At 32.8% G+C, this 19940-nt stretch overlaps 6 protein-coding genes across 10 annotated transcripts; 2 read left to right on the forward strand and 4 right to left on the reverse strand.

Annotated features, from left to right (window-relative positions):
* The first annotated feature begins 787 nt into the window (after nt 1–787).
* On the forward strand, nt 788–2889 carry LOC130675395 (40-kDa huntingtin-associated protein-like). The gene is made up of 2 exons (XM_057481052.1): nt 788–901; nt 986–2889. Exon 2 carries the CDS (start codon nt 1063–1065, stop codon nt 1972–1974), a length of 912 nt encoding a protein of 303 aa, XP_057337035.1. The 5' UTR covers nt 788–901; nt 986–1062; the 3' UTR covers nt 1975–2889.
* Nucleotides 2890–5562: 2673 nt separating this feature from the next.
* LOC130675394 (pre-mRNA-splicing factor RBM22) lies at nt 5563–7269 on the reverse strand. The gene is made up of 3 exons (XM_057481051.1): nt 7056–7269; nt 6912–6965; nt 5563–6827 (listed from the first exon to the last, which is right to left on the reverse strand). The coding sequence occupies exons 1-3, from the start codon at nt 7107–7109 to the stop codon at nt 5691–5693; spliced, it is 1245 nt and encodes a 414-aa protein (XP_057337034.1). The 5' UTR covers nt 7110–7269; the 3' UTR covers nt 5563–5690.
* Nucleotides 7270–7599: 330 nt separating this feature from the next.
* LOC130675397 (neurophysin 1-like) lies at nt 7600–8852 on the reverse strand. The gene is made up of 3 exons (XM_057481055.1): nt 8500–8852; nt 8221–8425; nt 7600–7812 (listed from the first exon to the last, which is right to left on the reverse strand). The coding sequence occupies exons 1-3, from the start codon at nt 8644–8646 to the stop codon at nt 7700–7702; spliced, it is 465 nt and encodes a 154-aa protein (XP_057337038.1). The 5' UTR covers nt 8647–8852; the 3' UTR covers nt 7600–7699.
* A 123-nt stretch (nt 8853–8975) lies between these two features.
* LOC130675391 (rRNA N6-adenosine-methyltransferase ZCCHC4) lies at nt 8976–11166 on the reverse strand. Its single transcript, XM_057481049.1, has 4 exons — nt 11007–11166; nt 10357–10910; nt 9586–10282; nt 8976–9511 (listed from the first exon to the last, which is right to left on the reverse strand). The coding sequence occupies exons 1-4, from the start codon at nt 11065–11067 to the stop codon at nt 9018–9020; spliced, it is 1806 nt and encodes a 601-aa protein (XP_057337032.1). The 5' UTR covers nt 11068–11166; the 3' UTR covers nt 8976–9017.
* A 77-nt stretch (nt 11167–11243) lies between these two features.
* LOC130675392 (isocitrate dehydrogenase [NADP] cytoplasmic) lies at nt 11244–13336 on the reverse strand. Its single transcript, XM_057481050.1, has 2 exons — nt 12819–13336; nt 11244–12657 (listed from the first exon to the last, which is right to left on the reverse strand). Exons 1-2 carry the CDS (start codon nt 13041–13043, stop codon nt 11446–11448), a joined length of 1437 nt encoding a protein of 478 aa, XP_057337033.1. The 5' UTR covers nt 13044–13336; the 3' UTR covers nt 11244–11445.
* Nucleotides 13337–14055: 719 nt separating this feature from the next.
* On the forward strand, nt 14056–19719 carry LOC130675390 (H(+)/Cl(-) exchange transporter 5). Of its 5 annotated transcripts, XM_057481045.1 has the most exons (12): nt 14086–14186; nt 14456–14495; nt 15156–15280; nt 15952–16129; nt 16193–16542; nt 16631–16792; nt 16867–17154; nt 17218–17400; nt 17674–17888; nt 17959–18519; nt 18592–18969; nt 19075–19719. In XM_057481045.1, the coding sequence occupies exons 3-12, from the start codon at nt 15170–15172 to the stop codon at nt 19163–19165; spliced, it is 2517 nt and encodes an 838-aa protein (XP_057337028.1). In that variant the 5' UTR covers nt 14086–14186; nt 14456–14495; nt 15156–15169; the 3' UTR covers nt 19166–19719. The 5 variants fall into 5 exon arrangements, with proteins under 5 accessions (XP_057337027.1, XP_057337029.1, XP_057337028.1 ...); XM_057481044.1 differs by having other exon boundaries at nt 14056–14495; XM_057481047.1 differs by lacking the exon at nt 15156–15280 and having other exon boundaries at nt 14169–14186.
* Nucleotides 19720–19940: the final 221 nt, after the last annotated feature.

Here is a 19940-nt window from a genome sequence, read left to right on the forward strand (position 1 = left end):
TGCTAAAAACGAAAAAAAAGGGCTGAGTAAAACCGCTTCTGTTGGGAGTAACTCATAACAACATCAACGTTTTTTGTTCATTATGATGTCCTATAGTAGGAGAAACCCAAAAAAGTTCAAAGATAAATTTTTTTTTTGCGTAATTGACGTCGGGCAGATGCGGGCAGATGACTATGTCTATGGCTTTTTATGGAGTGTGGCCTGTAACTTTGCTCCTGTTGGGAATAACCCATCACAATATAAACGTTTTTTGCTCATTATTATGTCCCCTAGTAGGAAAAGCCATAAAAAGTCCTAAGAAAAATTTATTTTTTGGGTTCAGATCCACATGAGGATTAGGTGGAGATGAGGCGGTCCATGTCTTCCTGTGAAGAGTGGTCCATAACTTTGCTCCTGTTGGGAATAACTCTACATAATATAAACGTTTTTCGTTCATTATGATGTCCTCTAGTAGGAAAAACCCTAAAAGTCGTAAGAAAAATTTATTTTTTGAGTTCAGATCCATATGAGGATGGATAAGGATAAATGAGGATGAGGCTGTCCATGCCTTCCTATGAAGAGGGGCCCGTAACTTTACTCCTGTTGGGGATAGCTCATCACAATACAAACGTTTCTCGTTCATTGTGATGTCCTCTACTTGAAAAAGTCATTTCTTAATGAATCTATATGGAAATGATAATTATATATTTCATGTTACTGATAACCATTACACCTTTTAATGAATCATGTTCAAATTTACCGCGAACGTATACGCGTTGAACGAAATGACGTCGGGTCTTTAGACAAAAAAAATAATCAGCGAAAACGTCAGTTCGTCTTCCGGTCAGCTGGTATAAATATTTACATCAAGTATTTAAAGAATTATTTGTTTACATCCAAGTTAGTGAATTTTATATTAACGGTATGTATCATAAATTTCATTTTCCAAGTGCATAAACCAGTCTGTCAAAAACACTCGATTTAATTTATTTCATTCTCCTTTTAGAATTTTTTCGTGGGTTAATTTACTTGACCCAATGAATCAGAATAATAAATTATAAGTCTGAAAATTTGAATAAAATCATGTCAGATTTAAAAGAACCAGCAAATCTGATGACTAAATATCACGCAATCAACAACAAACTCAAAAAACGTTTCATGAAGAATCCAAACTACTCTGAAATCAGCGAAGAATTCATCTTATTAGCAAAAGAATGCGAGCAGAACCAGGCTTGGCAGTATGCTGGGTTGTGCTACACAGCAGCTTCAAAGTGTTATCACACAATGGGAATCACAACATCAGAGATAAACTCGTTGGTGCAAGCGGGGAGACAGTATTTAGTCGCGGAAAAACAAAATGCGGACATCGGCTGCCCTTCTATGGGTCAAGAAAACATAATAGCCGCAACTAAAAGCTTCCTCGATGCTGCAGAACGGGTTCCTGATGCTCCAGAGTTCAACGTCCTGGTTTCCGAGTGTCTCAGAGAATCAGCAGGCTTCCAAAAAGGCTCCTCGGCTTGTGATCAGCTGCTGAAAAAGTCTATCAGCATGTTTGCCACCGTCGAATCTCTGGATGAGTTGATACTAAACTGTATAGAGCAAGAAAGTTTTGTTGAGGCCTTCAACGCGATCAATGAACAAATCAGTCTCATTGAAAGCATCGAAACGAAAACGTTGTCCCGTTATCGTCACTCTTTGCACGACGCCGAAATCAATAGGCTGCTGCTGATATTGATAATGTACCCGACCTGTTTCAAGGTTCAACCTGCGCATAGAAATGTCTTGGATAAATTTATCGCCAATGAAGAGAATACCAAAAATTGTCTCTGTTTGAGTGACGATGAATTTATTCTCCTGCAGTCACTGATCTTCGCTTGTCAGTCAGAGGACATTGAAGCTATTGTAGATTTAGAAACAGAGCTATGGGATTATTTGAATGCCAATCAGAAAGGTCTTCTACGAATGTTAGTTAGAATTGTGACCAATGAATGTTAATTTATTTTTATTTAATTTTTTTTTATCGTTTTATTGAAACAAATAGGAATTTATTATCGAAATTTATAGTTGGTCTTTTTGAAGGCGTCCTCAAGAAGTCTTATCATGACTTCTTAAAGCTGTCATTTTTAAGAACTCTTAATTAAGAGTTCTTGAAGACTTCGTAAATAAGACGTCAGTTTTGTGACGTCTAAATTTATTCTTTTTTTTAACTTCTTTATGAAGTCAAAATTAGGAGCTCCTTAAGACGTCATAGTAAATTCACACTGAAGTCTTATTTGCGAAGTCAGAAAAAAGAACTCTGAGAACTTTTTTTAAAGACGTCTTACTGAGTTCGCTAGGTGGCTCATTCGACATCTTGAGAACTTATTAAAGACTTCTTTACGTTGTTAATGAGACGTCCAAATCATAAATAGGAACTCATCAAGACGTCATTTTGCTATCTGGGATTTGTGGCCACTGCTCCATTTTTGGACATTTAATACTTTATTTTAGTGAATGAAAAAGAGTGAAATAAATTTACATTTTAATAGCGGGACAAATGTATCTCGAAATATATTTAAAAAATTAATTAGTTATTGCGTCATTTTCAAATTAATTTCTTAAAATTTTTCAAGTGTCCAAAACTGGCCCAAAAACGGTACCTCTACTCTGTACTTTTTTTTTAAATTTGTTAGATTTTATCTCTAAATAATTTAAAATAAAAATAAATAATTAAGTTGACATATAAAATATTTTTATACAATAAAATAATAAAAAAATAGTCGTCTTATTTTGAAAATAAAAAAATAAATTTAAAATTATAATAAAAAAATATTTATTAAAAAAAATAATTTTATTATTATTTTTTCTATAACTATTCATTATTACACTTCAATTATTTAAGTTTTTCATATTTTATTATTTATAATTTATCATTAAAATATAAAGAAAAATTTTTTTTTATCATACAACATTAATATGTATATATGTTTACAATAAATTGCTTTTAAAAATACGTTATTATGAATATTTAATGGTAAAAATATTCTTAACTAAGTCCATCATTTTATTTATCATTGGAATCATCATTATTATTACTATATATAGACATAATAAAAAAAATTATGTTTTTTAGTTACTAATACCATGTACATAATATACAATAGTCATATAAATGATTACAAGCATAATTAAAAATTCATAACTACGAAAGTGTGTCGTGATAAATAATCCAAGGCAGTAGTCGATAATAAATTTAAAAAATATTCAATATTACATTACACCCGTATGCAACACAGGTATCGTATCATTGTAACAGTGTTCAAATTTGAATAATCATAACTACATTATCTAAGCAATGAGTTTTGGTAATTTCCACATATCAATATTTATTATTTCAATTATAATAAATAATAATCATCGCTCTTACGTACTCTGATACCAATTACCGACTAATAATAATTACAATCATTTAATTAATTAATTGTGCTAGTGTAATATTTACAGTGAATATTTTTTTATGGCTTCCGTATCAGTGCGTAAAATACTAGAACGAAATTACACATTTTTCAATGAGTGTGAATGTAGCAGACGACAAATTAAAAATTATAAATAAACAGAGTAAATAATTAAAAAAAAAAAATTTACAAAAAATGCACTCATTAATTTTTTAATTTTTTAAATGCACATTCTTTTTTAATTTAATTTTTTAAATTATTTACTCTATTTATTTATAATTTTAAATTTGTCTGCTACATTCACACTCATATTTCTCACGATTCAATACCTTTCATACTTATGTACATTATGAAAATTTTTTGATACATTTAATTGTTCATTAATTGTCATCATAACTATCTATTACCTAGTTCCTTCTTAAATTATCATTACCGCTATATAATTTAATTATACAAATCATGATTTTTAAAAATGATCCTAAAGTCAGCAGACACTTAACAGTTTTCAAATTTTTTTCCAATTCATCAATTACAAAAAAAAAAAATTTGAAAAAATGCACATGTAGAAAATTAAACCAACTATATATGCAATTATTTTATATATTTTTTTTTTTGTAATTTACCACTTTTAAAAAAATCCTTAAATTATTAGACGTCCGCTAAATTGAGTATCATTAGAAAAAAAACATCAATCACTCTGACATTTAATTAAATCGCAGGTATTACTCCAAAATAAACAATTACCAACACCACTGTAACAAATTAATGATACGGCGATAAAAAATACAAGGCTGCATATAATGCATGGTCGTCGCTCCAAAAAAAATCCTATGAGGTAAAGCACCATGAACATGACATGAGTTGGAAGCAGTGCAGGATTCACTGGTTTTGGAATCAGCAGAACTGGTATCAGCCACTGTAGACAATACATCCTTCTCCAACAATATATATATATATTTAAATATATATATATTTATCTCCTTGATTATAACCTCTTGGAATTTAAATTTTTATCGGTAATCATTATCACCTGAATCTAAAAAGTTTTAAAAAAATGACATATATTTAGTTTGTAGATTAAATATTAATTATCAATGGAATTTATATAAATAAATATATGCATAGATATATATTTTGCGATACCTGGTGATGTCCATGATGTAGCACATGTTAATTGTTTAAATGTTTACTCCAATAAACTTAAAAATATGTATCAATTGTTGGTTATTTATTTATGGTACGACAATTAAAAATTATTTATATATTTTTAGTGTCAAATATTTATCGCTGCATGTTGTCTATAAAATTTAATCAACGGGATATTCAAAAGCGAAAACGAAGGAGTTTAATAAAATTATCATGACGGAAGACTGCTTACAATAACAATGAGCAACAATAGTTAGAAATTTTTTAATTATTACCTTCACTACGGCCACTGGTTAATTTATGGCTTTAACCTTTGGTTCATTATTTAACTTCAGTAGGTACACGAGTTTTTATTTAAGTAGTGACATCTTTAGCAGCGGATTAATTCAAAATTACTTGAGATAAATTTTCGTTTATAATAAATTTTATTTATAAACAAATACATGTATTTATATTATTGTAACATAAATTTATAAATTTAAAAGTAAGTGGGTAATTAATGAGTGAATGTACCAGACCTGAGACAGTTTATAAATTTTAAATAAATTAAAGTAATGAAATTTTAAAAAATGCGCGTATTTTATGATACTGAAGTTAGCAAACGTCAAATAATTTTTGGAATTTAAAAAAATGATAAATTATAAAAAAAAAAAATATTTTGAAAAATTGCACTTGTAGATTTTTTTATTTTCTACATGCGCATTTTTTTAGTTTTTTTTTTTTTTTGCAATTGATTTGGTGAAAAAAAAATCCAAAAATTTTTAATTGTCTGCTAACTTCTGGATCATGCGTATTTTAATGATCGTCAAATTGACAGAAGATCAAAAATTTTTGGATTTTTATTTAAACAAATTAATGACATGAAAAAAAAACTAAAAATATGCGCATTTAGAAAATTCAAAAAACTATAGGTGCAATTTTTTCAAATATTTTTTTTTTAAATTTATCGTTGAGAAAAACAATCCAAAATTTATTTGCCGTCGGCTAACTTTAGTATCATGTATTTTACGCATTTTTTAAATTTTATTTATTTGTTCAAAAATTTAAAAAATTGTCAGCTGTCAGTTACATTGACACTCATGTTTATTAATACATTGATGATATTAATTTAAATTAAAACTATAAAATAAACTAATCTTCGGGCCAGGGTTTTCCTATACCTTGACTGGCGCCCATTCTTGATGGATCCTGGCTGGGATAATGTATGGGCGTGGTTCCTGGTGGAAAGATTGGAGTCGCTGCGGTTGCTGCTGCAGCAGTTGCGATTTGGGACGGGAAAAGGAACTGCGGAGCAACTGGAGGCGGTGGAATTATCATGGGAGGCATGATACCAGTGGCACCTTGAAGATTGAAGAAATTGTTTCCCAAAGTTTCGGGTGGAGGCAGTGGCTTAGGAAGCCCGGGAACCGGTTCCAGCATCTCGCGAGTCGCTTCCACTGCGGAAACGGTCTGTCGTCCTTGAGAGCGTCCCCACTTGATAGTCAATCGTCTGCCTCCAAGAATAAGTTTATTGAAGGTACGTTCGGCAGCCAGTTCAGCAGCAGCTCTCTGCGTGTACTGAATAAAAGCGCACTGCTGACGAGGAACCATCGTCACGGAACGTATTTCTCCATACTGATAGAAATGATCTCTCAGCTGTTTCTCTGTGAGAATGTCACCCAGACCTCCGATGTAGAGAGTGGTGATGGATTTGTCCTCGGGTGGTTCAAGTGTTGGCATTGCAGCGGCGCGTCTCATCAACTTATCAGCAACCGGATCATTGACACCGTAGTAACGGTCCTTAATATTCTGATCAGCAAGTGGATCATCTGGATCCGTAGGTTTCTCATGACGATACGGACACTCTTCCCCACGTTTACACTCTCCTTTGACCCAAAACGAACAGATGTGCGGGCGATTCCGTTTATAATAAGGACTTGTCCGCGCCAATTTCATCAGCAAATCACTCGCGGCCGCGGATTTACCAACAGCTCCTGCTGGACTTGTTGGATCAATGTTGCCTATTTCTTTATCAATGTTCTGAACGTAATATTCTTTATTGACTTCAGAACGTGGCAGGTCGTCTTTGACCTTGAGCGCTGCGTCACGAACCTGAATAGGCAGCCCGTACTCCAAGTCAAGCAGACATGTCTGGCACACATTTTTTAACCTGCTACATGTTTGACAAACTTCTGTCTTCTTGAAACGCATTCTCGCACCAGGACACCATCTAAATACAGTGAATGGACGCACGCAGATCTTACATTCTTTTCCATATTTTTCTTTTGTCTGTGAAAAAGTTTAAAATTATTTTCATCTTCCGTTACTCCAATGGATTTGAATAAACAAATATAAAAAATAATCACAACTTACCATTCTTATGTAAGGATTGTCCCCCAAACATGTCTGGCATAAAATTGGAAACTCCTACAGGAAAAATAATAATTGATAAATAAAATAAAATGAAAATTTAAATTTAAAAAAAAAATGGTTATCAAATAACGAGAGGTTACTTACAGCATCTTCCCAGTTTTGCCTGTTATAAGTATTCGTAGTCTTCGAAGTCGCCATGATAATTACTTATATTTATTATTAAACAGTAACAATTATTTTAATAAATATTTACTCAATTACTTGGACGAGCTTGTTGCTTTTTGCTTACAAATTACAACTAAACGTTGCACCAGACGATGGACTGCCTGGACTTGGTCGCTCAAGAACTTTTTCAATACTGAATTCTATAAAAGATTTTCTCTCGGAATTTTCCGACAATTTCCTCTTCTATACCAAATGACTTGAACACGATGACGAAGGAGAAAGCAGCTGGGTCGGAAATAACCGAAGGCGAATACTCTTCTGCTAGTTTTACTACAAAACCACCGCCGCCATCTTGTTCTTAAATCCAATTCATGCTGAGTTCTAAATTATCGACTGACGAATAAATTACTACAGAATTTCAAATTACCAACACTTATAATTGATTTAAAAAATTTAATTGATGTTTTAATTAAAATGGGTAAAGTTTTTTGAAAGAAAAAAAATTAATGATTGAGATGTTCGTAAGTGCAGCAAAATTCAAATTTATTTATGGTGCAGTATAATTATTTATAATATCATGGGCTCAGTAATTAATAATTGTCTTAAGTTAGTTAATAAATAAATTAATTAATCAGTTGATCATTATCGGCAATTAGTCTTGAAAATTCTTGACTGATTTTACGTTCGCTCAAGTATTCGTCTCCGACTCTGCATGATGGATCCACATAGCAGCTTTCTGAAAATTAAATTTATTTAAATTTATCAATTATTGTGGTCTGTAAGGTACGAGACTCAGTACCCGATGTACTCATGTATTTGTACATCTATATTTATTAAATATATACATATATAAACAAACATATGGAGTGATCGAGTACTAGTTCCCTGATCATGTACTTGACAATCAGAACGTTTTTCGTGCAACGAAATGAAAACCGAAAATCTACGGGATCTAGATTTCTGAAATGTTTCGCATGTCAGTCGATAATTGCAGGCCACCCCCAATTACCCCTTAAGTCACTTTTAGATTCAAATTACATAAATTATTTTTATTTTCATTGCGTGAAAAACATTCCGATCTTCAGGTACATCCCTGATCGAGTACTAGATCTTTTATTTTAAATGATTAGTAATTAAAAATTACCTTGAGAACAACAAATACCATTGGCGGCACATCTAGCCGTATTATCACGACACATCGCAAACCCGGAGACACAAGGGTGCGAGTAAAGACTTTCTTTACGGCATTTATAAGTTTCCGGGCTTTTTATGTAACAGCCGATGGTTGGTCCACAGCAAATATGAGGCCCGAAACATTGTCCCTGATCATTGGGTCCACAACTCGAGCACTGAAATTATAAATTTAATTATTCAATTAATAATAAAGTCAAGGATATTTAAAAATAGCAGCTTCTTCACTTACTTCCTTAATCAAACTTGGCATTGATAGCAATGGAGATTCTCCTCGCTTACCTCCACGTGGGCAATTAGTAATCAGACACGCGAAACTAGTACTTAGTAAAAAAACTACAGCGAAAATTTTACGAATCATTGTCCCGGGTAAATTCATTGTTTTTTTTTATTTCCCTAGAACTTTAGCAGTAAATTAAAGGAGCGCACTAAATTTTTAGTTACCGCAGACTCAACGGAAGAAGATGTTCTGCTCGTAACTGTAAAAGTCTCGGGGTTTTTATATATTTCACTAAAATTGGATGTTTAAAATTCTGAAAACGTTCAGTACGAGAATGCCGGTATCTCAACTCACAATAGGGCACTCTGAGGATTATGAAAATTATTTTTTTACGCCTAAAGAAATGCAAAGATGTTATCTTACGCTCTACGTCATTGTATAATAGCCGAGATTTACAATAATAAATAATAAATAATAAATATACACTACGCATAAATTTTTTAAAACCATTTTTATTTATTTCTTTATATTTATTTAATACTCTTCTTCTTCAATCCCAATTTACAATTTGCATTTATAACGTTTTTCTTAAATGTTATTTTCGAATCACCTTTCAATTCCTGTACCTTCATTTTTATTTTTTTCTTTAAAACAGGCTTTGAATCATCTTTTGGTTCCTTCGCGCTCTTGTTTATTTTCTCATCATCCTTTTCCTTCACTTCTTCATTTTCTTTTCCAACTTTCATTTTTTTTACTTTCGTAATTTCCACTTCTGGATTTTCTTTTTCCGCAGCAATTTTTTTATTCTTCTTTTCTTTTTTCCCTCCCACTTTCTTCGTCATTTTTTCATCCTTCTCATGTTTCTTCTTATTTTTCACAACTCTTCCAATCACATCTGAATCATTCAACTTTTGTTTCTTATGATTCAAATTGTCACCAGAATCATTCTTCCGTTTTCTTTGTGATTTGATTAAAATTTTATTACCAGCATCAACTATTCCAGGGCAGTCATTACTAATATGATCTGTAATTAAAAATAAATTACATAAAATAAAAAAAAATAATAACATAAATAAATTTATTTAAAAAATTAATCACCTGTCTTATTGCATTTAATGCAACGACCGCTGACTTTAGGTTTTGCCCCGCAAGTATGTGCAACTTTAGCACAACGTTCACACTTCTTGCAGTGCTCCCACGCAGGTTTAACACATCGATTACAAATCTTGCAGTGCTTATACCGTCTCCCGTCCTTACTCGCACAAGTCTTACATAATTTGCAGTGTTTATTCTCAACCGACACCCATTTGTCGCACCTCTTGCAATACTTGTACCCGTCATCTTCCGGTAGCTTCAATAAACTCAAAGGAATGTTGGTAAAAATACGAACAGGGCTTCCGAACTTGCGACCAGTGGACCCAGACCTGAACAACGAATGATTGTCATAGTCGACTCTGTAGTCGGACATCTTCAAATCTTTCAAACCGCCATCCACACCAGCAGGATTCGACTTGAAACGCATTATCGGTTCCATGAAATACGGCAAGATGAAAATTATTTTCAATTCATCTTTTTCTGACAGTCCGTTCCACTTCTTATGCAAATCGCTGATCATTTTCATAGTTTGCGACATGGGTTCAACTCTACCACCAAAAGGTGGATCGCAAACAACATAAATGTCTTTGCCATTGTCTTGGGTGAGGAAATCTTTGAATATTTGTTGGGATTCTTTGTTGAAGAAGTGATGGTTGAAGAGATTGTACCAGCAGAAACTCAGAGGCCCGAAGAAATCATGCTGCAATTAAAAACGATTAATTAAACTAAGTCTACTAACTAATGATTGGCTACACGTTAAAACAAAATACTAACAAATCTTCCGTCGAAGTCCAACAAAAGACTAGACATTTTATCATCACAATTTTGGGTGATGTGCTCATGAATTCTGGGCGCTCCGATGCACAGAACATTTTTGGCGCCAAGATTTATCAGCAGATTGGTGATGTCGGATGTCGTCTTCTTGGAAAATAAAAACTGAGCTTCTTTTCTTGAGTCAGTTAAAGGTTTCAACAGAGTCGTAGGGTTGTACATTTGGTCATTGGACACGTCTTTGGTCACCTCATGCTCTGGATGCTTAGGAACCTCGTCAATGGACATGAGTTTTTCACACGTGTGACAGTAAGCACGTCTACTAGGTTGCTCAGAGAGCAGTTCATTGAACCGGATGTAACTTTTCTGATGATGGTACTTGTGATTGTATTTTTTAATCTCTCCTTGCCACTTTGCTTTCTGAGCCTTGGTCAGCTCTTCGTCTTTTTTTAAATAAAAGGTACATGTCTTGCGATCCCGACATGCTGAGCAGGCGTAAAAATAATCATTTTTATTAAGATCTTCGTTTATACGTCTGGCGAACAATAATGTTGGTCCTAATAAATAAATAATATTTTTTTGTTGTTAATTTAGGTTAGAAAGTTTACTCAGCTTAAATAAATATTTATAAATATGTTGGCTGTCATAAATACCATGCGGACACTGAGGATGAGACTTGAGATCACTCCAAAAACATTCAATATTACTTTCCATTATTATTATATTACTTATCAATAATAAATATTAAAAATATATATCTATATATATCAGTATCAATACCACGTGGAACTGATCGCCCCACGTTGTCGAGTTCATTGGGCTGCTGAACAATCGATAAGGAAGATTACGATTAATCGGCGCTTAAATTTGAAAGTAAATAAACTCATTAATAATTTATATCAATATTTATTTATTTATATATTAAAATTCTACAAATTCATATATTTTCCATGTGACATAATAAAAATTTATATAAATTTTACAGGGAATGGTAAAAACATTTCAAAAATGTAAAAAATTTTTAAAAAATATTTAAATTAAACAAAAATATATGAATAATTATAAGTGACATTTAAAACCAGAGCTCTGGCTTCACTTTCCAAGACTTTTTTTGAGATTATCAGCGAGCTTGTTCATGAATTCAAAAGTCTCAAGATAATCTGATCGCTTAACGTTATCCATACCCTTGATACAAATCGCCAAGTCTTTGGTCATCGCGCCCTGCTCGATGGTATCGATGCAAACTTTTTCGAGAGTTTCAGCGAAATTTTTCAAAGCTGGATTATTATCAAGCTTCGCACGATGAAGGAGCCCACGAGTCCAAGCGAAGATCGAAGCGATGGGATTGGTCGAAGTTTCTTTTCCCTGTTGGTATTGACGGAAGTGTCGCGTGACTGTGCCATGAGCAGCTTCGGCTTCGACGGTCTTGCCATCGGGACAGATCAAGACCGAGGTCATCAACCCGAGTGACCCGTAACCTTGAGCCACCGAATCAGATTGGACGTCCCCGTCGTAATTTTTACAAGCCCAAACAAATCCGCCATTTGATTTCATGGCATAGGCGACCATGTCATCAATCAAACGATGCTCGTACCAAATTTTAGCTGCCTCATACTTGCTCTTGTACTCGGCGTCGTAGATCTCCTGGAAAATGTCTTTGAATCTGCCGTCGTACTTCTTGAGGATCGTGTTCTTTGTAGATAAATACAGCGGGTACTTCCTGGCAAGTGCGAACTGGAATGAGCTGTGCGCAAAAGCGCGTATGCTCTCATCAGTATTAAATTGGGCTTGAGCAACACCAGCTCCTTTGAACTCATGCACAGTGTGCTGTATTTTACTGCCATCAGTGCCCGTCCATGTTATCTCCAGCTTCCCCGCACCAGGTACCACAAAATCAGTAGCTTTGTACTGATCTCCATAAGCGTGTCTGCCAATTATTATCGGCTCGTTCCAGCAGGTAACCAAACGCGGAATGTTTTTACAAATAATTGCCTCTCGGAATACGGTACCACCTAGAATGTTCCTAATAGTCCCATTGGGACTCTTCCACATTTGCTTGAGTTTGAACTCCTCGACTCTCTTCTCATCAGGAGTTATCGTTGCACACTTAATACCGACGTTGTACTTCTTAATGGCCTCCGCACAGTCAATCGTAACTTGATCATTCGTAGCATCGCGATGCTCGATACCAAGATCATAAGTGTGGAGTTCAATGTCTAAGTAGGGAAGGATCAATTTATCTTTTATTGACTCCCATATGATACGAGTCATTTCGTCACCCAAAATGTCCACTACTGGCCCCGCCTGTTGATAAAGATAAAAATGTCAGTCTTATCAACATATCAATTTTTACGTCACACTGACTGTCATTATTTAGAGCACATGAACAAATAAAATAAAATAAAACAAATATATTTATAATTTAAAAAATACATGTAGTTAAATAAAATAAATAAAATGGATACCTTTATTTTAGCCATGGCAGCTGAAGTTCTACTGAATGATCTAGTAAATGAACGTGAAGTTGAACACTGATCAGAAAAGCCAAGTAATGTTTTTTTTTTAAACTCCGATCGTTTTATGTTCAAAGTCCTGTTGTCAATGAAAGTATTGCTGGAGTTTGATGAGAAGGTAGAGGTCGAACGAACGAAATAGCTGTTGACGAAGCGGCAACGGGGAAAGACAGACATGACAATTCACACAACAACTTCCACAACCTACTTTGCCGGTGTAAATGTTTTTCTCTTGCTTCCACTGATGGGAACTTGGACGTTTTGTCTCTTGTCTACGTTTCCGATCCCCTCCACTGACTTTACTGGTATGTAACTGGTATTTTTCCCGTCCCTTTCCTCTTTACTCTTTACAAAACCTCAATAAGTCATCACTAACACTTATATTGGATTACACGACTTTTGTAACCTGTACATACATACAAAAAATAAATATCAGTGGAATATTAAAATCGCTGGACACCGATTTCCTTTACTTTTAACCTCGTACATTAATCTTATTAATTATCTATTCATTGATCGACTTATTAATAAAACCTGAATGCACTCAGTATTTATTATTACACACTACTGATAATTTTTATCAATTATCAGTTTCGATGTTTATTTTACTCTAATTACAAATCGTACGAAACTTAAAACGTTTGTTTACAGTGGATTAATAATTTAAAAATATTTACAAATAATTGTCAATGCAATTTAATCATTTTTTTTTTCATTGTTTTTAAATATCTTTACCATGACCTAAATAAAATCATAATTATCTAGTTACTTTATTTATACATTCACTTTACTAAATTATGAAATTACTTGATAAATATATATCTAATATTTCATTAATATGGGAATTTTTTTATTTTTCTGACTAATAAAAAAAAATGGCCACGTGACAGTTTTCTTTTTTTAAATTTTATTTAAAAAATTATTTTAAAATACGCGCCAAAAAAATTATTAATTACTTGATCTAAATTTCAAATAATATCGATTTCAAAAATTCAAATTTATTGTCTATGGGTTTCACTGTCATGTCATTTAGTTTTTTTTTATTTTTATTTCTCATGAAAATAAAAATTTGAAATAATTCCCGCCATTTAATTTAAATGCCAGGCCAATGACAGCTGCGCACGCGTAGTGCATATGCACTTGCAATTGTCGCTCTGATTGAATTAAAGTAACATTTTCATGAGACATCAATTATTGTTACGTCTAGTTGTCAAAAGACTGTCGAATGTTTTAACAATAAATTAAAAAAAAAAAAAAACAACATTCATTTTTCCACCCACTAATTTGACAGTGTCTTTGTTGCAATACTAGTACGCACTGGTACGTAGGTAATTTGTATGTGTGTTCCATCTGTCACCGTCTAGCACACACTGAACCTGTATCACATGATCAAAAATTTTTTATTAAAAGATTTGTGTCTAAACGTATGTTATCTCCAACACCCACCGAATAACAATTGGAAAATATTTTAACCTGAAACATTTGAAAATTCCATAGAAAAGAAAAAAATTATAATCATAAATTCAAATTTAAAATGAAGGTATAGAGCTGCACATTTAAATAAGTTATTAATTTTGAATGTTCCAAAGTGGAGTCGAGGATTATCAAGAGCATACGACGTTAGAAATGGTGAGTTTGTATAATTTAGACAATATATCGCGTGGCTGTCAAATTGATCTACACATATATTTATAAATATATAAATATACACGCGATGCATGAATGCGCTGTCATACCCATGGTCAAGGTAATTGTTCTGCGCTTAACCGCAATTAACATGACAGCTCCATTACTTTTTAAAAAAAAATTAATGATAAGAAAATTTAAAAACCATCAGAGCGCCGATTTGATTTTTAAATTTTGAATTAATATTTTATTAACACAGGTAGTAATTTTTATAAATTATTCGATAATGCCAATCCAAAGTACTAATCACCACTATCGACACTATCAATTGATTAGTATCAGTAAAATTTATGAAATAAATATATTACTGATATCAAATGAGTATTCACGTGTGCAGAAGGTCTGGTCAAGACTCTAAATAATAATAATATTAATATTAATATATAAAATCCAAATCCTTATAGTTAAGCTGGATAAGATTTTATCTGCTCGTCATATCTCAGTAATCTTCATACCGAATTGAATATTTATTAAGTCAAATAGTACTGTGTTGTGCGCACTCGTTGACTTTGTTATTATACTTATTTACTAAGAACTATTTAAATGTTAAACTTAAATAATAGCCTAAGAAAATGAAATTATTTATCCCGGTTTACAAACTAGATCAAGGAAACGCAATGGAGAAGTTCCCATTGAAAGGTACATCGACACTGAGTAGTTTTACTCATAATACTGCGGCTTCTTCGGGTGTTTCTGGTACGACATACAACTCAGTATCAGCTGCCAAGGTACGCATATGTAATTAATTTCCCTTTAATTAATTGATGTATAAATTTACTATGTGTATAAATACTTGCTGTGCTTTTATATTTCTTATAGTGATCTATAGTAGACCTGCATTTATGTAAATCCTATTTCAGAGTTAAACTGTATGAAGAAGCTATTAGTTTACGTGCTCTACCTAAATACTAAGGACTAAGGGCGCATTTAGACTAAGTTGGATTGTACTAAAAAATAATAATAATAATAATAATAATAAGTAATTAATATTAAATAATAATAAAGTAACACGACGTATCTCGAATTAAAATTGACTAGAAACCGCTCGAGTGCTGGAGATATCAGCAGTCAGCGGTTGATACCAGAAGTAAGAATAATAACACGTTAATTATTTTTAGGAAGCACATTTATTATTTTATTTTTTAAACACTAGATTACTTTTTTTATTGCTGATAAAAAATTTACTTTGTTTATTTAAATACTTTTTTTCTTATCTTGATAATGACCCTCTGCACGCTTTTTTTTTTACCTAATAAATAAAATTTTTATTGGAGATTGGCTGGATATTTTATTTACTCGCATGTGTAATCACGGATAATTGTAAATATTATTTGGTAAAGAAATTAATATATTTATTGGATGTATATTTGATTAATGAATGACTAATTAATTTTTTTAGACGACGAATGGTCTTGATGGTAACGGTGATGCGAGATTGAGAAGCAGTGTTTTAAATCGTGCTGGAAGTTTGAGCAGCGAAGACGATATGGGTGATCAGAGTCATCAAGTCAGTTCCAATACTGGAAACAACGCCTACTTAGAACGTAGTTTGCGTCTAGATGACGCGTCGTCACACTGTAAGTATTTTTTTTTGTTTAAATTAACATTTAATTTATGTATTAATTTTAATTTATGGACAGTCTCGGCAGAATCTGATGACATACCAGGAATCGGGCAGTATGAAGATTTCCATACGATCGATTGGCAGCGAGATATCGCGCGAGATCGGATGCGACATCGGTACATCGTCAAGAAGAAACATGATTCGATTTGGGACCTAGTGAAAGGAGCGCACGACGCATGGTCCGGGTGGCTGTGCGTTCTCTTGGTCGGTTTGTTCACTGGAGTCGCTGCTGGTGTCATTGATATCGGAGCTTCTTGGATGACAGACCTCAAATTTGGAATCTGTCCTGGAGCATTTTGGCTGAACAAAGAACAATGTTGCTGGAGTTACAGTGATTCGATATTTGATGATGGAAACTGCTCTCAGGTATTTAATTCCACTAGTATTTATTTACAGTTCCAACAGTAATTTTATGATGAAATTTTTAAATGAAAAATATGTTTTTATTTTTTAGTGGATGGAGTGGTCGGAAATATTTGGCCAATCAAAAGAAGGCGCAGGACACTACATTATTTCTTATTTCTTTTATATAGCGTGGGCTTTGCTATTTGCATCACTCTCGGCATCACTTGTTAGGATGTTCGCTCCATATGCATGCGGTTCTGGTATTCCAGAGGTTTGTATTTGCACATAAAAAATATTTTTACCATATTTCAATGTATCGATATCATTATTATTTTATTTTTAAAGATAAAAACAATTCTAAGCGGTTTTATTATCCGAGGATACCTGGGCAAGTGGACACTGATAATAAAGTCTGTTGGTCTAATACTCTCGGTGTCCGCCGGGTTGAGTCTGGGTAAAGAAGGCCCGATGGTACACATCGCGTGCTGTATAGGAAATATATTTTCTTACTTATTTCCAAAGTACGGAAGAAATGAAGCCAAGAAAAGAGAAATTTTGTCAGCCGCCGCTGCAGCTGGTGTTTCTGTAGCTTTCGGAGCACCTATTGGTGGTGTGCTTTTCAGTCTTGAAGAAGTAATACTTTAATTGATCTCAATATACTCGAGACAGTTTAATAATTAATGTTATTAATTACAGGTCAGTTATTATTTTCCTCTAAAAACATTATGGCGGTCATTCTTTTGTGCCTTGATAGCAGCTTTTGTATTGCGTTCAATAAATCCATTTGGTAATGAACACTCTGTGTTATTTTACGTCGAGTACAGCAAACCCTGGATATTTTTCGAACTAATACCATTCGTGATGCTTGGAGTTATTGGAGTAAGTGATTATTTTTATTTAAAAATAATTCTTTTTTCCGATCCTGAAGTTAGCAGACGATGATTTAAAAATTTTTTTAACTCATTAATTACAAAAAAAAATCTGAAAATATGGGCGTGTAGAAAATTAAAAAAACTACAGGTGCAATTATTTGAAATATTTTTTTTTGGATAATTGATCGTTTTGAAAAAAATTCAAAAATTATTAAACGTTGGCTAAACTCAGTATCGTTAATTTTTTATAATAAATTCTGATAAATCTCTAATATTTTAGGGTGTGATTGCGACATTATTTATAAAAGCAAATTTATTCTGGTGCCGTTATCGAAAAACATCAAAACTTGGTCAATATCCAGTGACGGAAGTGTTAGTTGTCACTGTAATAACAGCAGTGATTGCATTTCCAAATCCGTATACAAAAATGAGTACCAGTCAACTGATATACTTATTGTTCAGAAAATGCGGAGTGTCAAATAACGACATGCTGTGGTAAGCAAAAAAAATTTATTTACCCATGTAATAAATATCAGAGTTAATAAAATAAAGTTATAATTTCCAGTGACTATCAGCGCAATTTTACAAATTTCAATTCGACAATCGAAACTGCCGGAGCTGAGCCAGGGGTTTACAAAGCCGTGTGGTTTTTAGTTCTCACATTGATAATGAAACTAGTCATGACAATATTTACCTTCGGTATTAAAGTACCATGTGGTTTATTTATACCGTCATTGTGTCTTGGTGCGATTGTTGGACGTATTGTTGGAATAGGAATGGAACAGCTCGCTTATAATTATCCACATATTTGGATGTTTAGCGAAGAGTGCACTATCGGCACTGATTGTATAACACCTGGTTTGTATGCTATGGTTGGTGCAGCAGCTGTACTAGGGGGTGTTACACGTATGACAGTGTCTCTTGTTGTAATAATGTTTGAATTGACCGGCGGAGTAAGATATATCGTTCCACTAATGGCAGCTGCTATGGCCAGTAAATGGGTCGGCGATGCCCTCGGTAAACAGGGAATATATGACGCACATATTGGACTAAACGGGTATCCGTTTTTGGACAGCAAAGAAGAGTTTCAGCACACGACACTTGCCGCTGATGTTATGCAGCCAAAGTGAGCATTCGTTTTATTTCAAATAAACGCTTCGTTATATTTTATTTTAAATTATTCTTTATTTAATTGCAGGCGTAATGAGACACTGCACGTACTGACCCAAGACTCGATGACAGTCGAAGATGTAGAGAATCTTCTAAAAGAAACAGAGCACAACGGATTCCCGGTGATAGTATCCAAAGAATCCCAGTATCTTGTAGGCTTTGTTTTGCGACGTGATTTAAATTTAGCTATTGCTAATGCGAAAAAAATAATGGACGGCATCACAAGACAGTCATTAGTTATATTTACTAGTGGTAATAATTTACCAGTTCATACATCAACGCCATTAAAATTGAAAAAAATACTGGACATGGCTCCTATTACTATTACTGATCAAACTCCAATGGAAACAGTTGTCGACATGTTCAGAAAATTGGGCTTACGTCAAACACTCGTCACTCACAACGGGTAAGTACTTATACTTAATACTTAATAAATTCTGTTTATTATAAATTATAATAATATAAATAATTGCAATGTCTGGTATTAATAATGAGATTTAAATAATTACAGGCGACTATTGGGAGTGATTACGAAAAAAGATGTTTTGCGACACGTCAAGCAACTAGATGACGAAGATCCTAATTCAGTTTTATTTAATTAAAAGTGATCATCACTTCATCTGCTCATTATTTTGCATGTAAAAAAAGAACAAATTTTTTTTAAAAATATTTTTTTTTCTCATTACATCACACTTCCGGGAACGCATTACTTCCGTATACTATTTCATTTTTTATATTTATTTATCTATTACGTTCATCGTCTATCGATCAACAACTAAATATATGTAGCAATGATATTAATTAATTAATGAATTACTCAATTTATTTAAATAGTATTTTACAGTAATTAACATTAAAGCGATCACGACACTAAAAATTCATACTTCAAAATGCTTTGATCTATTAAATCAATTTCGTCCGATATAAAGTTATTAATTAGACGTCATTAATAATTATAATTATACAAATATTATATAGTAATTAATGAGTGTGTACAGATGCACCGACAAATTAGAATGAACAAAAATTTTTTCGTCATTATTCATGTTATATTAATTATAAATAAGTAAATATCAAATGCATACTTTATTGTAATATTTTAAAAATTGTACATAATAATTGAAATTTAAATTGTCCATTAAATAATTAACATATTCATCATGTGTTACATTTATTTTTATAATTAGAAATTATTAATTTTAAGTTTGAAATTCTTCTTTTATTATAAGCTCTGGCCCTGGTGAATTTGAATTACAGTAAATTACTATAGTAATTACCGTAATTTCCAGTATCCGAAAGAATTACGGTATTTTGCGGCAAGCCTGCGACATTTTTCTATACAAATTGCGGTATTCCACCGTAAATTACGGGTTTAGT

Source organism: Microplitis mediator, chromosome 10, assembly GCF_029852145.1.
Source record: "Microplitis mediator isolate UGA2020A chromosome 10, iyMicMedi2.1, whole genome shotgun sequence".
Taxonomy (NCBI): Eukaryota; Metazoa; Arthropoda; class Insecta; order Hymenoptera; family Braconidae; genus Microplitis; species Microplitis mediator.

Excerpts from the sequence above, each read along its gene's own strand:
- LOC130675395 (XM_057481052.1), top strand. The coding sequence starts at position 1,063 with ATGTCAGATTTAAAAGAACCAGCAAATCTGATGACTAAATATCACGCA.
- LOC130675394 (XM_057481051.1), bottom strand. The coding sequence starts at position 7,109 with ATGGCGACTTCGAAGACTACGAATACTTATAACAGGCAAAACTGGGAA. Across the intron at positions 6,966-7,055 it reads GGCAAAACTGGGAAGATGCT|GAGTTTCCAATTTTATGCCA; the intron begins GTAAGTAACCTC and ends TTTTTCCTGTAG. Across the intron at positions 6,828-6,911 it reads ACAATCCTTACATAAGAATG|ACAAAAGAAAAATATGGAAA; the intron begins GTAAGTTGTGAT and ends ACTTTTTCACAG.
- LOC130675397 (XM_057481055.1), bottom strand. The coding sequence starts at position 8,646 with ATGAATTTACCCGGGACAATGATTCGTAAAATTTTCGCTGTAGTTTTT. Across the intron at positions 8,426-8,499 it reads TGCCAAGTTTGATTAAGGAA|TGCTCGAGTTGTGGACCCAA; the intron begins GTAAGTGAAGAA and ends TTATAATTTCAG. Across the intron at positions 7,813-8,220 it reads TGGTATTTGTTGTTCTCAAG|AAAGCTGCTATGTGGATCCA; the intron begins GTAATTTTTAAT and ends TTTAATTTTCAG.
- LOC130675391 (XM_057481049.1), bottom strand. The coding sequence starts at position 11,067 with ATGGAAAGTAATATTGAATGTTTTTGGAGTGATCTCAAGTCTCATCCT. Across the intron at positions 10,911-11,006 it reads TCATCCTCAGTGTCCGCATG|GACCAACATTATTGTTCGCC; the intron begins GTATTTATGACA and ends TTTATTTATTAG. Across the intron at positions 10,283-10,356 it reads TGGACTTCGACGGAAGATTT|CATGATTTCTTCGGGCCTCT; the intron begins GTTAGTATTTTG and ends TTTTAATTGCAG.
- LOC130675392 (XM_057481050.1), bottom strand. The coding sequence starts at position 13,043 with ATGTCTGTCTTTCCCCGTTGCCGCTTCGTCAACAGCTATTTCGTTCGT. Across the intron at positions 12,658-12,818 it reads CTGCCATGGCTAAAATAAAG|GCGGGGCCAGTAGTGGACAT; the intron begins GTATCCATTTTA and ends CTTTATCAACAG.
- LOC130675390 (XM_057481044.1), top strand. The coding sequence starts at position 15,170 with ATGGAGAAGTTCCCATTGAAAGGTACATCGACACTGAGTAGTTTTACT. Across the intron at positions 15,281-15,951 it reads ACTCAGTATCAGCTGCCAAG|ACGACGAATGGTCTTGATGG; the intron begins GTACGCATATGT and ends TAATTTTTTTAG. Across the intron at positions 17,155-17,217 it reads TGCTTTTCAGTCTTGAAGAA|GTCAGTTATTATTTTCCTCT; the intron begins GTAATACTTTAA and ends TATTAATTACAG.